The 17,607-nt window shown below is 39.1% G+C and overlaps 1 protein-coding gene across 1 annotated transcript in view; it reads left to right on the plus strand.

The window, feature by feature from the left end:
• Positions 1–17,607, plus strand: part of LOC149792117 (long-chain specific acyl-CoA dehydrogenase, mitochondrial-like) — an 84,018-nt gene that overhangs the window by 60,964 nt on the left and 5,447 nt on the right. The window contains exon 8 of the mRNA XM_089970640.1: positions 10,450–10,577. Coding sequence (XP_089826766.1) covers positions 10,450–10,577 — 128 coding nt within the window. The remainder of the gene's footprint in view (positions 1–10,449; positions 10,578–17,607) is intronic.

Raw genomic sequence — 17,607 nt, forward strand, 5'->3', positions numbered from 1 at the left:
GCAACAAGGAGACAAACAATTGTGGACCATTTTATTGAGCAGTTGCATCGGTTACCTGCTTCCCAATCCCTCCCTGAAATTCTCCTCGAACGGGAACGTTGTGTCCAGTGCCAGTGCCAGTCACCACTCCAACAACAACCAGAACCCCATTTTGGGCGGAGACACACCTCTGACATCCACTAATATTCTCTCGGACAGCCACAGAACTCTGGAATTATGAGTCACCAAAACCAATTTTACTTAACCTTACCCAGTGACAGTTCCATGGAGGTGTTTCCCCACAACACGTTGTGCTGTTACACGGCCAAATTACCTCAGGCCATCCCCTTAGATCACGAAGCCCATTGGGAAGTGGGTTTAGTGGAAATCATTCACCCAACCCAAGTCCTCAATGTCCTTCCCAATCAAAATTTTTTTCATGTGGAAGTTCATGACGAGTCATTGCAACAGGAGTTGAATAAGAAAGTCATATATGACAATAAAACCTATAATGAGAAAACTCAAAAGTGGACCTACCACTTTTTCATTTCCCCAGGTTATTATTTCAGTGGTCAACATTTGGTCAACATCATAGCTGCCAAGTTTAATGGCGTGTTTGGGAAAGCTTTGGAGCATGTCAACAAAAGTGTCACCATGGAGTACCACAAAGTAGCTCGTCGCTTCTCGATGAAATTTGAGCGGAGTAAAATCATGTCCATTTTATTTTGTCCTGAATTGTATGACATGTTGGGTGGAGACATGAACCTGAGAATGAGCATACTCAAGAACAACGAATTACCCATCGTTTACGACAACGAGTCTTTTAGCAAGTTATTTCGTACCCCAGTAGAACTGAACCAAGGACTGAATTTGATGTTCGTGTACTCCGATGTGGTGGAGTATAACGTGGTGGGACACACCTCCGTACCGTTACTGCGTGTCATTCCTTTCAAAGTGGATTCTGCCGCGAACGCTGACGAGGAAGGTGGAAACACTTACCACGTCCACCGTGAATTTGTCCATCCTCACTATTTGCCAGTCAGCAAGTCGTATTTGGACACGGTCAACATTACTATAAAAGGAGATCTGGGACAAGATATTCCATTTACCAAAGGAAAAGTCACGGTGAAACTCCATTTTCGAAAACGGTTCTCTCACGATTCGTAAGTAAGTCATGTATCCAGTGTACCAAGGGGTTGCACGACAGCGAGGACACGGTTTAGGAGACATGTTAAAATCGGCCTTTCGTTCGGTGGCCCCGGTGTTGAAACCGATGGTGACACGCGGATTGCACGCCTTGAAAGATGCGGCACTGACGCAAGGCAAAGAATTTCTCCAAAATGTCATCATCGACAAACAAAACCCTAAAGAAGCCTTCATGAGGGCAGGCAAAAATGTCCTGCTGCAAACGGGTAAAGACATTTTAGGCCGACGAGACACACCTATAAATGCCCTGCACGCTACCGAGTCAGGCATTCAGCAAGGACAAGGCAGAAAGAGACGACGAAGAAAACACCTTTTCACCAGACTTCAAGCTAGAAAAGCCAAGAAAAGAAGAACCGTTCGAGACTTAGACGTTTTCGATTATTGAGACACAGAAAAAAAATGATGCACCGAGAGTCATGTGCTTGTTCCAAGATGGAACTGGATATGTTTGCCATGCCCCCCACCATGATGACGATGCAAGAATCCCAGTGGGTGGAATTTCATCCCGTCTCCTCTTTGACGGATTCCGCTCCCATCGAGTTCGAAATCAAAGGACAACCCGAAGATTACATCGATCTGAATAGCAGTTACCTGTATTTGAAAGTCAAAGTGATCAAAACTGACAACACCAATCCTGGAGCCAATGATAGGGTAGCGCCCGTCAACAATTTCATGCATTCCTTGTTCAGCGAAGTGGACTTGTACTTGAATAACAAACTGGTCAGCAGCAGCATGGATACTTACCCATATCGTGCCTACTTGGAAAATCTCTTGACGTACGGAAAAGAAGCCAAGAATACTCATCTGGATGCTTGCGTGGTATGGAAACCTGACACGGCAGGTGCAGCCACGTTTAGCGACACAGCCCTGACAGAAGATGACAATCCTCACAATGCGGGGTTTAACACACGTAGAACTAAAATTCTGCAAGGACGTAGTTTAGAACTGATGGATCGTTTGCATTTGGACATGTGGTTACAAGAAAAGTATTTACTGAACGGAGTTGATATTCGCCTGAGACTGAATCGTAGCACTGCCGCTTTCCATTTGATGGCCCATGCCAACGAATACAAAACTGTTATCCAAGAAGCCAGACTTTACGTACGCCGTGTGGAAGTGTTACCTAAAGTGGGAAACGACATCAGTCAGACGTTGAGCAGAACGACCGCCAAGTATCCCATACGACGTGTGGAAGTGAAAACGTTCACCATTCCTGTTGGACAGCGATCCATGATAGAAGATCATCTGTTTCAAGGACAGTTACCCAAGCGTTTGATCGTTGGTATCGTCAGGAATTCAGCTTTCAATGGACTTCACAACGAAAATCCTTTTGAGTTTCGACACTCTAGCGTGTCCAAAATTGAAGTCAGTCGCGACGGCAAGACCTTGTGTACACGACCCTTTGAGCCTAACTTTGCCCAGAACAATTACTTGAGATCGTACTTGTCCCTGTACGAAGCCACCGGTCAGTTAGGAACCAACACCAGTCACGGTATTACGTACGAGGATTATGTAGGAGGCTATGCTTTGTGGGCTTTCGATTTCACTCCAGACCAAGGCAGCGACGAGGGACATTTCCACCCTATAAAATCTGGTCAGATTCGTGTGGAAATTCAGTTTGCAAATTGAGACCCTGCTGATCCAACGTTGAACGTCATCCTGTATGCAGAATTTGACAATACGATAGAAATCAACAGTTTGAGAGAAATCATTCTAGATTACTAGAAAGCCATGGAAGACTGTTATCCCTCTTTACCTAGTGAAGAAACTTTGGAGATGAAATGTGAGGAGACCGTGGAAGGAGAATCCCAAGACAAAGACGAAGAAATTGTCATGATGAAGTCAAGATGGCCAGAACAAGAAGCCCATTTAGTCTCCTGTTTTGCCAAACACTTGGTCGACAAAATGACGGAATTGATCAAGAAAAATTGCTATGGATGTCAAAACGATCATCCCAGTCAAATTCAACACGATAAATGCCTGATGTTGAGTCAAGAAGAAAAATTGGACGAGTATCTGGACGAAGCTTGGGGTCTCATCTCGGAAGAAGACGTGTTTTATCAGTGGTATAAAGGTTTGCGTGAACATTCTTGGCCTCCATTAACGCCTCTGGAGATCCATCGTATCGAAGCTCTCCTGAATCAGAGTGAGGAAACAGAACGAATAACCGTTTATTCGTCAGACATTTTCAAGCAAAAAGTCAGGATCGAATTGACAACTTATTATTACCTGTGAAGAAGAAAAAAAACAACACAGAAAACAATGGATACCTGGGAACTTTATTACCTTTTGAACCACAGTTCGTATACAGCTTCTTGGAATCCTGTCGTCTGTGCTAAAGATGAACTCCCTCATCGCAAACCTAAAGACCATCAAGCTTACGTGATCAACACGGACGAAAGTCATCTCCCAGGAACCCACTGGGTAGCCGTCTACTTTCCTCAAGAAGGATGTGTGGAATATTTCGATTCGTACGGATTGCCCCCTTTGGAAGACGATATCATCGACTTTATGAGAAGAAATGCTCAAACCACTAGATTCAATAATGTGAAATTACAAGGCACAGATTCCTTGGTGTGTGGACAATATTGTGTGTATTTTCTGCATCATCGCAGCCTGGGCTATTCCTTAGAACATTTAGTGACTCATTTCGATCCTCGTTCTTCTGCTAGAAACGATGTGAAAGTAGATAGATGGTTTTGTGACCATTATGCTTATCTTTTGTCTCAAGCTAGGAAAAGTAGTGTCCATCAATGGCCTAATGATTTCCAACAGTGGAAATCACAATTTCATTCACAACGTTGTCAGCCTTGTTTAAAGTAGATTGTATTTGAAGAAAAAAATTGTTGGTGATTTGAAAAAAATGTTTCATGTTATCATGTTGGATAATTGTTAAAAATGTTGATGTTGTTTAGTGTTAAGTGATTTTTTGAATAAAAAATGTTGTGTTTAGAAAAAAATGCCTTTGTCTTTAGTTTAGCTATAAGAATGTTGGATTGATGCTCTTTCATTTCTTACTATCCCTCTCATGAACGTTGCGGCTCGAAAACCGTGTGGGGGATGTTTTCCTTCACGTCCGCGCTTTCACTTTAAGAACCGGGTTGTTTCCAGTCTAACCATCCATTGTCGACTCATCCTCCTACGAAGATGTGCTCCAAACTAGCTAAGCTCAACGAAGCCTACGTGAATTTGCATAGGGTCAGACACAGTCTGATACCGAAGCCAGAAGAAATAGAGAATGTGAGAATGTTAAAAATCACTGAAGACCTGATAGAAGAGCTCTTCAGAGAAGAAGTGAACAGGGAGAAAGAAGAATGGACAGAGAAGTACAGACTTCAGAGACAGCAGCAACAGCAGCAACAACAGCAACAGCAGCAGCAACCTGAAGCTGACAGAGGCTTTGTCGATTGTCGTATCGACACCAAAGAATTCTTCTTCTCTTTCCGAAGAAGCAGACCTATCGCCAGAAAGTCTATCCTCAGAGGACATCGCATTCTTAGAAACTAAAAAAGAATGCCATAGCAAAAAAACAAAAAACAGCCCTTTTCAGGGCTACCCAATACTCTAGAAAAGAAATAACGATCCATTTGCCAATGTGTGTAGGTAGAGTAGTGTGAAAATAAACACTGACTCTTTTGTGATGTGAGTGTAAGTGTTTGTGTATAGGATTGTGTGTTTGTAAGTGCTCAAGTACGTTAGTGTGGATAGTAGATTAAAATCATGTTATTTTTTTTTTTATTTTTTTTTTTGCTGTTTGACGTGTGGGAAGAGTAGATTTGGGGTTTGATTGCTTTGCGTATGTGAATAGTATATTGAAGTGATTAATGAAAATTTTAAGAATAGTAATGGGTAGTATAAAAAAGTGAGTGAGTGTTTCTTTTAGGTTCGCGCGTTGTTTGGTCATGATCTAGGTAAGATCAATTCTGTTTTAGGGGGATGTTTTCCATCACGTCCGCACTTTCTGTATAAATTGAAACTCGCTGGGCAGTCTAGCTACCCTGTTCATTTGTTGACAAGACAATGAATACCAGAATTGTGAAACTGCTAGAACTCCAGATGCACCTGGAATATGCCAGGCGCATACTAAATGAACTGGCCGCAGAGGCCATTGTCGAAGAGGCAAGGATGAAAGAGGAGGAGGAAAGAAGAAAAAAAGAAGAGGAGGAAAAGGAGAGAGAAAATTTCAGAATCCCAGAGACAGAAAATTGGGATTCTGAAGCCACTTATCCCGCCTCTGCACTCCCAAGAAGAAAGGTAAAAGGAGACTGGGGAAGAAGATGTGTGTGCGGTGCCAGGCCTGGAAGGTGCCATCATTAGATAGGTGCATCTGGAGTTAAAAAACAAACAGCCCTTTTCAGGGCTACCCAATACTCTAGAAAAGAAATAACGATCAATTTGCCAATGTGTGTAGGTAGAGTAGTGTGTATATAAACACTAACTCTTTTTTAAGATAGTGTGAGGGTATGAGTTTGTGTGTTTGTGTGTTTGTGTTTGTAAGAGCTCAGGTATGTTAGTGTGAATAGTAGATTATGGGTTTCTTAGCGTATGTGAAGAGTATAGTTAGGGTTTTATTATATGAAATGAGAAAGTAGGGGGATGTTTTCCTTCACGTCCGCGCTTTCACTATAATAACCCACCACGTTCGTCGTTCGAACCATTCTACGGAATAATAAAAATGAAGATGGTGGTTGCAAGTGACTTGTTCAACAATTTGGTACATATATACAACTGGATAATAGATGGTATCTATGTAGTGGAGAGACTGGAAAAAGAATGGAAGATAGCAGAGTACCTGGACTACGCTAAATGTCTAAACATAGCCAAAGAAGTGATAGCAGGAATGATTGAAGAGGAGGAAAAAAGATTGAGAGGTATGATAAATCCCACCTATGTCAGAGTGGGAAGCCTAAAGGAAGCACTTGACAATGCAAGCAAAGTCAGGTGCTTTCTTGAAAAAATGTCACATGGGACAGAGTGCTCTTATGTGGAGAGAGGCCAGGAAAGACTGAGGAAAGGAGAGGAGTTGATGAGAAAAGTGATGGAGGTAGAAGTCAAGAAGATTAAAGAGAGATGGTATAAAGAAAGAAAAGAAGAAGAAAATAGAAAAAAAAGGGATGAATTTGAAAAACTGAACACAAACTGGATGAAAATCCAAGAGAAGTTCAGGGCCATGGGCCACCCGGACTGGCTGCCGGAAACAGAAAAGAAAAAGAAGAAAGGAATGATGGACAAAATAAGAGGATGGTGGAAGAAGTTAAGAAGTTAAAAGAAGAAGAAGAAAAAACCCAAAGGCCCTTATCAGGGCCCCATATTTCTTGAAAAGAGATAGTCTTTGAATTGCCTACCCCTTTTTTAAAAAAAATTTTTTATTTTTTTTTTTAAAAACAAAAATCCTATGTTCAATTTCCCTTGTCGCTCAACAGTCCCACGATTTTTTCTCCATGTTAATTTCCCTTGTCGCCAGATTGTCCCACGATTTTTCTGCATGTTAATTTCCCTTGTCGCCAGATTGTCCCACGATTTTTCTCCATGTTAATTTCCCTTGTCGCCAGATTGTCCCACGATTTTTCTCCATGTTAATTTTCCATTGTCGCCAGATTGTCCCAAGGGGGTCTGTAATGATAATTTCCATTGTCGCTAGGGTATCCCACTTAACTACTGTTATTGCATTTGTATGGTGCTTTCGAGCTCCTTGAAGTTTTGAGCACCTTAGGTGTTAATTTTGCTTCAGAAAAATCTGCCACTTGTTTGCAGTTTACTGTACATGAAAACAGCTTTAAGCAAATAGACCAACCCATTATGTGGGCTCATGGATGTAGAATAAGCTAGATGCATACTCCTGCATGTGTGAGAGGTAGACTAATGGAGGCAAGAGCCACATGTCTAGGTGGTTAGGGTACTTGACTTGTGACAGATAAGATGCAGGTTTGTTTCAGTCTTACCATTGGATCAGCTGGAGACAGCTACCTTGGTTAATCCAACCATTGTATTGGCCTGAGACAGCTACCTTGGTCAATCATACCATAAAATCAGCCTGACACAGCTACCTTGGTCAATGCTACCATTGGATCACCACGAGAAAGCTGCCTAGGCCAGTTCTGCCATTGAGTCAGCCTGAGACAGCTACCTAGGCCAATTCTGTCATTGAATCAGCCTGTGACAGCTACCGAGGTCAATTCTGCCATTGAGTCAACCTAAGACAGCAACCTTGGTCAATCCTACTACTGGATCAGCCTGAGATAGCTACCTTGGTCAATCCTACTACTGGATCAGCCTGAGATAGCTACCTTGGTCAATCCTACTACTGGATCAGCCTGAGATAGCTACCTTGGCACCCTGGGGCAACGCACTTCACAAAATTACATTGGCATGAAATAATCTACTTTTACTGCTGTGCTGTGAAACATAAAACCAAGTCATTATTGTCTAGTGCTTTGTTAATTGTGAAATTGCAGGTCATCAGATATTTTCTTCAATTGAATGCTGATTTGCATACTTTGTATCAACAGCAAAGGGATTAATTGATGGCTGGGATGGGCATGAACTTAGGAAACTGGGATTGATTATATATACCAAATTAATATCTTAATTGAGCCTATGGGCATCAGTATCTGGATTGAACCTATGGTTATTAATATCTGGATTGAATCCATGTTCAAATCGATCTAGATTAAACCTATGGTCATCTCTATCTAGATTGAACCTATGGTCATCTCTATCTTGATTGGGGGCCTCAAGTGGCCGAGTGGTCTAAAGCGCTCTCCGTTATGGATCAATGCCATCTCACCTCTGTCTGCGTGGATTCAAGTCTCTGATTCGGCCAATGTGGGTATGTGAGAAAGCTTGCCAGTAGCATCTCGAGGGTCTGTGGTTCTTTTTGGGGATTTTCCTGGGTTCTTCCTCCACCATTAATACTGGCTGCCATGTATAGCCTATCGTGTGCTGAAAAATGGCGTTAAACCCTACAACAACAACAACAGCTATCTTGATTGAACCTATGGTCCTCTCTATATACAATGAACATACGGTCATATCTTTCTAGATTGAACATATGGTCATCTCTGTCGAGATTAAACTTAACATCATATCTATCAAGATTGAACCTCCGGTCAAATCTATCTAGATTTTTCCTACAATCTTCTGCATCTGGATTGAACCTATGGTCATCTCTATCTAGATTGAACATACGGTCATATCTATCAAGATTGAACCTCCGGTCATATCTTTCTAAATTTTTCCTACAATCTTCAGTATCTGGATTGAACCTATGTTCATCTCTATCTAGATTAAACCTACGGTCATCAGTTTCTGGATCAAACTTGTGGTCATATCTATCTAGATTGATCCTACAATCATCAGCATCTGGATTGAACCTATAGTCATCTCTATCTAGATTGAACCTATGGTCATTTCTCTCTAGGTTGAACCTACGGTCATCAGTTTCTCGATTGAACCTACGGTTATATCTATCTAGATTGAACCTATGGTCATCAGTATCTGGATCAAACCAGTGGTCATCGATATCTGGATTGAACCCATGGTCAAATCCATTGAGACTGAACCTACAGTCATCATTATCTAGATGTAACCTGTGGTCATCTCTATCAAGATGGAACCTATGGTTATAGCTATCTAGATTGAACATATGGTCATCAGTATCTAGATCGAAACTATGGTCATCATTATCTGGATTGAACCAACAGTCATCTATTTAGATTCAACTCTATGGTCATCTCTATCTAGATTGAACCTATGGTCATATCTATCTAGATTGATCCTACAATCATCAGTATCTAGACTGCTGATCCTACAATCATCAGTATCTAGACTGCTGAACCTACAGTCATCAGTATCTGGATTGAACCTATGGTTATATCTGGGGCCCCGAGAGGTCTAAAGCGCTCTCTGTTACGGATCACTGCCATCTCACCTCTGTCTGCATGGGTTCGAGTCTCGGATTCTGCTAATGTGGGTATGTGAGAAAGCTTGCCAGTAGCTTCTTGTGGGTCGGTTGTTCTTTCCGGTGTTTTCCCAGATTCTTCCTCCGCCATTAATACTGGCCGCCATGTATAGCCTATTGTGTGCTGAAAAATGGCATTAAACCCTACAACAACAACAATGGTCATATCTATCTATCTAGAACCTACGGTCATATCTATCTAGATTGAACATACAGTTATATCTATCTAGATTGAACATACAGTCATCAGTATCTAGTTTGAACCTATGGTCATATCTATCTAGATTAAACCTACACTCATCAGTATCTAGATATATGGACATCAGTATCTGGATTGATTTGCCAGTCATATTTATCTAGATTGAACCTACATTCATTGGTATCTAGATCTATGGTCATCAGTATCTAGATTGAATCTATGGTCATCATTATCTAGATCGAACCTATGTTCATCAGTATCTGCATTGAAACTATGGTCATATATATCTAGATTGAACCTACGGTCATCTCTTTCAAGATGGAGCCTATGGTTATCTCTATGTAGATGGAATCTATGGTCATTTCTATCTAGATGGAATGGGGCCCCGAGTGGCCGAGTGGTCTAAAGTGCTCTTCGTTATGGATCACTGTCATCTCACCTCTGTCTGTGTGGGTTCGAGTCCAGGATTCGGCCAGTGTGGATATGTGAGAAAGCTTGCCAGTAGCTTCTCGTGGGTCAGTGGTTCTTCCCGGGGTTTTCCCGGGTTCTTCTGCCACCATTAATACTGGCCGCCAGGCATAGCCTATCGTGTACTGAAAAATGGTATTAAACCCCACAACCACAACAACAACAAATCTATATGGAACCTATGGTCGTCAGTATCTAGACTGAACCTACGGTCATATCTATCTAGATTGAACCTGTGGTCATTAGTATCTAAACTGAACCTACAGTCATATCTATCTAGATTGAACCTATGGTCATTAGTATTTAATTTGTTCAGATTCTGAGGAAGGATGACTATGGATTGGATAACAACATTGTCCCATCGCCATTATATTGCTGTATAGTACATAATTTAATTTAAGATGTCTTGGGGATTAAAATTATAAATAAAGTTAGAAGGCATCTTTTTTTATCTATAATCAGTTCTAATAAAGAATGACTCCTTTATTTGATTATGAAAATAAAGTTCCACTTCAATCAACCCAGCAAATTGTTCCATATAAGTTACTCGAATCACAGTGCTGAAATATTTTTTTTTTTAATGGCAGTCGTCTATTGACCTGGAAAAGTGTACAGGGTACTGTACTTTAACTTTCAGACAATCCAACACAAGCTGGCAGAAATAAAGACGGAGGTGTGTATTGGCCGATCCTTTGTGGACAGTTGTCTGGACATACACAGTAAAAAAGGACTGGACTCTCATATGGCATCTATGGCCAAATACTGGTGAGTCAGCAGTTTTTATTCTGGAGTTACGATGCAGAAGGACTAAGTTAGCAATCGTCATCCATGATTTATGGTTAGATCCTATGATTCATCAATCTCCATCTCTTTTTTAGGGTTACGAGTCAGTGGTCTTTATCACTGTAGGGTTATAATTAAAATTTTATATCCTATTTCTAGATCTTATTTGTTATGTTATTCATTTAAAAGATCATTGCACAGAGAAAAGTATCTGTTTTTTATGTAAGATTTAAATCCAGGAAGAATAAACACAAATAAAAGAATTGCATTTGTTGCCAGATAAGTATTTCAAAAGTGTAACAAGTAAAGACCTTTCTTTGGTGTTTAGGTACAGTGGCCCCTATTTATAATGCTGCACACTGTAATACTGTCCCTCATATAACCCTGTCCTTTAACACTATTTCTCATATAACACTGTCCCTGATATAACCCTGTCTTTTAACACTATTTCTCATATAACACTGTCCCTGATATAACCCTGTCTTTTTTAACACTATTTCTCATATAACACTGTCTCTAATATAACCTGACTTAACACCGTTCCTGATATAATACTGGTATTGTCATAGAAGTTAATGTGCTTGAATTCTTTTATCCAATAATAAACGATTTAATCTAAGACAGCCTCACCTATAACACAGTAGATTTTTATAGCTCCCTTAAAAGCATTATTTAAAGGACTACTGTATTAAATTTCAAATAGAATAGCCCCTTGCTATAAAGCTTAACAGTAGCCCCTCGCTATAAGGCTTCACAGTAGCCCCTCACTATAAGGCTTCACATTATACCTGAGTATAGTCATGGATCTAATTATATCACAGTAACAGTTGATGCCAATAGAATGATGTTCAAATTTCAGAAAAAAAACATAACACATACAGACTTCTTACAGACTTGACTCTGTATGAACCGAACAGACATAACACATACAGGCTTCTAACAGCCTTGACTCTATATGGAACAAATTGACATAACACATACAGGCTTCTAACAGACTTGACTCTAACATACTGTACCAACTAGTCATGGTTTTTGTTTAGACCACATCAGTGGGAAGCAAGACATACTAGTCACTTTTTTAATGATGTTGGCAGACTCAGGTCTTCTGCATTATTTTGGTATGAATACATTTTCTAAACTCCTTGATGAACTTTCTTTATAACACAATTCATTTGGAGACCTACTTTTGTTTGATTCTGGACTTGATGTATAATTTCCAGTCCTTTTGTAAGGTCATGATTTTATGGCATGGATCTCCATCCAGTACCTTTCATCCATCATCTTCCTTATATTATTCATCATCTGTCAGCATTTCTTTTTCTTTAAACTTAATCTCACTACTGAACCAATTTCATGCACATTTTGTGGAAATCATTCTGTCATGAAGGACTCTGAGATTTGTACAAATGATGCCAGTCTGCAGTTAAATATATCCACCATTAAACCTTTGTACAAATGATGCCAACCTGTATTTAAATATATCCACCATTAAACCTTTGTACAAATGATGCCAGTCTGCATTTAAATATATCAACCATTAAACAATTGTACAAATGATGCCAGTCTGCATTTAACTATATCCACCATTAAACCTTTGTACAAATGATGCCAACCTGCATTTAAATAAATCCACCATTAAACATTTGTACAACTGATGCCGGTCTGCATTTAAATATATCCACCATTAAACCTTTGTACAACTGATGCTGGTCTGCATTTAAATATATCCACCATTAAACCATTGTACAAATGATGCCGGTCTGCATTTAAATATATCCACCATTAAACCTTTGTACAACTGATGCCGGTCTGCATTTAAATATATCCACCATTAAACCTTTGTACAACTGATGCCGGTCTGCATTTAAATATATCCACCATTAAACCTTTGTACAACTGATGCCGGTCTGCATTTAAATATATCCACCATTAAACCACCATTAAACCTTTGTACAACTGATGCCGGTCTGCATTTAAATATATCCACCATTAAACCTTTGTACAACTGATGCCAACCTGCATTTAAATATATCCACCATTAAACCTTTGTACAAATGATGCCAACCTGCATTTAAATATATCCACCATTAAACTTTTAATAACTGCTTTTGAAAAACTGCTTAACAGAAAATGGTAATTGCAACCTTGGTGAAGTAGAGATGTTATGGTTAGAGGGGTTTGTAATCTTGCTTACTTGAGAAATTACTCATTCTTACTTTAACAGTTTTAGCATAATCATTCTTATTATGTTCATTATTTGATTTGGGTGGAATTATATATTCAAATTATTATTCTCTGTAATTACAAAGTGTTGAATAAGCTGGACAGAGGCATTAATTTGGAATTATAGTGAATTCAGATAAGGATATCTTGGAATATATTATTGTGATTTATTAAAAGACAAGGCACATCTCCATGTCACTACAGACATATCAATACCTTCAGCACCATACCTTAATTTGACTGGTACTAAATTAGAACTTTATTTATTAGGACTGGTGATAGAACTTTTTGGACTGTTTGGAATTCAATTCACAATACTCTAAGATTTTTTCTTAATTTTTCACTTTGTATTCTAGGGAAATAAATTTGTTTATTTTTACAAAACTCGTTGGTGTTTGCTCTTTTCTGTTTCTTAATTAAAGACTGTAGAGTTGTGATATCAGTATTAAAGTTATTTATGGTGGTTCATTAGTAATTATGAATCATTTTCTTCTTTGCCAACATGATTTTCTGGCTAAAAATCAGCTATCCTCATTAGCTCCACTTTCTATTGGAATCCCAAACCTCAGACATATCTGTGCTGGCATGGTCATGATAGACTTGTTTGCTCTGCAAGATGTGAAAGTTTTTTTTAGCTTCCTCTAAAGGAAGCAGGAAGGATCGAAAGCATTCCTTCCTACCTCCTTGGATATTTCATCATCCACCATTTCCAGGCGAATCATAATAATTATCAAGAGTGGTTGTCAGTCCCACACTGAGACAGACCTTTATGAGGAATAAAACCCATGAAAATATCGATATTGTTACTTCTAAGACCCATTGATAACCACTTATCCTTTGATAATGTTATGAAGGCCATTTTACCACACCAGAGCAAAGATGTTTTCATTGGGCTTAGTAGTATTGACACAAAAAGTGTTCCAACATTTTACAGCAGCAAACTGTCCTACAGTATGTCTAAGTACAGTGCTAGGGTTAGGGTTACAGTATGGCTAAGTACAGTGCTAGGGTTAGGTTTTAGAGTTAGGATTAGGGTTTGGGGACCCTAATTAGCTCTGGCCTAGGGAGAATTACTTCTGCTCCTTAACTTACTTCTGACAATGAAGTCACCAAAGTTCTTATTTCTGCAATAAGCGGTAACTAATTTATGGGAAAATACGGCGGGGAATCTTTGCCTGAATTTCACTATACCCTTCTTTGATTAGTTTGGCCACTTGTGTTGCTTTTGTGTTATATGTAATGATAAACGAGATTAGTTTTTTAGAATTTTCATGTAAATTCAGGCCACCAGGCATTAATGATTTTAGTTTTTGTATCCAATAATGTTCTCTTTTCGTTGATCGAACAATCGTTCATCAAATGGTCTGAGGTATTAAAATGGTTAGAGACAGATTTATTTGCCTTATGCCTGATATCAAATCTGTGTCTAGTGAATCTGTCTCTTAATGTAAGACTGGTTTGTCCTACATATTGTATGCCACATTTTTGACATGTGATTAGGTATATAACTTTTTAGAATTGCATGAAAGATTTTGCTTAACATAAAATGCTTGATTAGTCTGATGACTTGAAATTTTCTACTTCCTTAAAAAAGGGACAAGTGCAGCAGCAACTGCTATTGCATGGTTTTGCTTTTGCTACTACATGTTTTGTATCCGAATTTTTTATGGTATTGTTCTTAATTTGTTGAAGAAATCACTTTGAATACCCTCATGCTCTTAAAAGCTCTAAACAGTGTGTTTGTAGCCCTCTGAAAATCTTCCTTCCTGGAACTAATTCTGTCAGATCTAATAATTTGTGATTTTAAGATCCCCCTAAAGGTGTGCAAATGGTGAAAAGAAGATATATGTAGTAACTGATGTGTATCCATCGACTTAAAGAATACCTTTGTATCTAAAATTTTGGTATTTCCAAACATATGTCTTTTAAAAATTGTTGTATCTAGAAAATCGACAGAGGTGTCGCTAACTGTAGCTTTTAGCTTTACGGATGGATGGAAATTATTTAAAGTTTGGATAAAATGATCAAAATCTTCCCTGGAATAAGTCCAAATTAGAAAAATATCATCCAGAAACTTTAAATATAATAAGGGAAGAAGGTAACAACTTTTGAATGCTTTTTTTCCCCACTCCGCCATAAAAATATTTGCATAACTCGGGTGAATTTCTTTCCCATTTGCTGTTCCTGAAATTTGTAAAAACCAGTTACTATTGAATTCAAAATCATTATTTTCTAAACAAAGTTTCAAAAGTTCCAAAATTTCTAAATCTGGTCTACCAGGGTGTGCATTTGCTTTAAAACTGTTAAACACCACCTTCAATCTATCCTTATTGTCAACATTTGTGTACATACTTTCTACATCCAAAATGGCAAGAAAGCTGCTGGAAGGGATTTGAAACTGTCTAATTTTCTCCAAAAATTCCACCATATCTCTGAGATAGGACAAGTGTTAAGCAGCTAATGGTGCTAAGAATGAATCTGTATATTCCAAAATGCGATATGATTCACTCCCCACATCAGATATTATTGGTCTTCCTGGTGGAATTTTAAATGGAATAGACCATGCTTCGGGGCTTTGTGAATTTTAGGTAAAGTATAAATATGCCTTGGCCTAGGGTTCTCAGCTGGTGTCAAGTACTAGATTTGCTTTTTACTAATGTGCTTATTGTTTGCCAAACGATGTATGATTTTAGTTATTTGTTTACTTGTAGTAGGATAAATAGGTTGTTCTAATTTCCTGTAATGCTTAGAGTTAGCAAGTTGCCAATCTGTTTCCCAAATGTATCTTTTTTATCTAAGACAACCCTTGCTGAACCTTTATCTGCCATTTTGATAATAACTTCAGAGTCCTTGTGAAGTGTTTTGATAGCCGCTAACTCATTAGCCGGAAGATTAGGTTTTTCTCTTTCCATTTTCATCTTAGAAGCATTCTTAAAGATACGGTCAGTTATCTCTCTAAATGATGGTGTAAGGGTAGAAGGCGGTGGGCACCAATTGCTTTTATCTGTAAAAGGGGTCTTAGTCATCGTGTTTTTGGAATGAAAGAATTTAGTGATCATTAATTTTCTTGTGAATTCCTTTATTGGTTGTGTAATTGTTGAGTGATCAATATATTTTGGTGTTGGAATTAATTTTAAACCCCTTTCTAAAAGTGATCTCTCAGAAACAGAAAGTCTGTTAGAGCTTAGGTTTACTATGTTGCTACCCAATTTTGTTTGTGTTGACCTGGCTGTGTCCTTCAGGATTGGCCGAAAATCCGATTTGTAAAGATTGATCTGTTGTACCCACTTATTGACAATGCTGTTGGCTGTTTTGTTTCTACATGTGCTTTTACAGGACACAAACATCACTTTCTAAATGAATCCCATCCGACTAAAGAAAACAACCTCCGCTGATATTGCTATCTAGGATTCTGACCCTGTGAGTTGAATCAAACTTTCGTTAAGTTTCCTGATATTAAATGCTTCCTTGGGTTTCATTTCATCCATAAGCACTAAACCGGGTTTTGAGCTAGGAAAATTTCCGAGTCTGGGAATGTTGCTCAAGCTATCTTCACTAAATCCTTCATTTTTTGCACTACTGCGGTGGTGTTGTCATTATCTCTGTCGTTTATACCTACGTTGACAATTATTTCTTCTGGTTTCTCCTTGTGTTTGTAATTTCTGTTTATTACCTATTTCATTTCCGATTCTTGATGCGTTCAAATCTCCAATTATTACAGTTGATTGTGTTAATCTTGGTAGCTTCCAGTCCGCTTTGTCGCCATGGTGTTGAGTAAACCATGTTAACTTATGTGGTGATATGACCATGATGGCATACGTCTGTATCTGGTAGCATGGCGACAAGGAGCGTGAGCTGCTTGGAGATGGTGAGCAACTTAGGGACCGTGATTGTCGGTCTGGTGACCTATCCCACCTTGGAGAAGGAGTCCTTGATGTTATCCAAGCATTCAGAGCATCCACCAATGATTTTACAAGATGTGATGTTGTTGATGTGGCGTGCTTCGGCATGTTTGGTGTTGTTGACAAAATTCTTTCTAAAGATCGCTTCGTAGGACTTGAGCTCGGTTCTCGAGGTTCTTACTGTTTGGAGTTTACTAGCTGTGTCTTTGGCCTAAAATCCACTTTCTGTTTGTTGGGTGTCCTGTGTGGGAGTGTGTCTAAAACTTGCAGTCATTAGAACCAATTATTAAACTGAATCGGATTGTATACTGCTTTCTGTGGGCTCACTTTTTTTTGATGGATCTTTTGCCGAGGGCTCTTAGGAATATACTGATTGATGTCCCATGCATTGCTTCCACCTTTGTTGTTGGCTGTTTTGGGTGGTGTTTGAATTCCTAGTGGAGTCGATTTGTTGTCTGGATGGAACAGCTATAAAAGACTTCACAATCCGTTAATACTCCTGTATTGTATCCAGGCTCAGTTTATTCCTGAAGTTTCGTTTCGCCCAGCCTAGTGCTTGGTTGGATAGGTTGTTGAGGGTGAATCTGCAAATCCAAGTCCTACTATCATGCCCATCAGTTTGGAGATCCTGGTTTTGTAATGACTGGTTAAGGCCTCAGTGACCTTTGTAGCCCACATTCTATTTAATCTTTCCAATTCCTGTGTAAGTCCTGGTGTTGGTTGGGCTGGTTTTAAAAATTTGTCTAATAGTTGGACCTGTTGTTCTGAGTCCGATCACTTGGTTTTTCATGATATTATAGTGGTGTATGGCCTGCAAAATTGGGTAGAAGAGTTTTATCCATTGGCTGTTGGGGTTATTGTCCAGTCGGCATACTGGCCTCTCCTGA

The sequence above is a fragment of the Sinohyriopsis cumingii genome, chromosome 9 (assembly GCF_028554795.1).
Source record: "Sinohyriopsis cumingii isolate HCF-2022 chromosome 9, ASM2855479v2, whole genome shotgun sequence".
Classification (NCBI taxonomy): Eukaryota; Metazoa; Mollusca; class Bivalvia; order Unionida; family Unionidae; genus Sinohyriopsis; species Sinohyriopsis cumingii.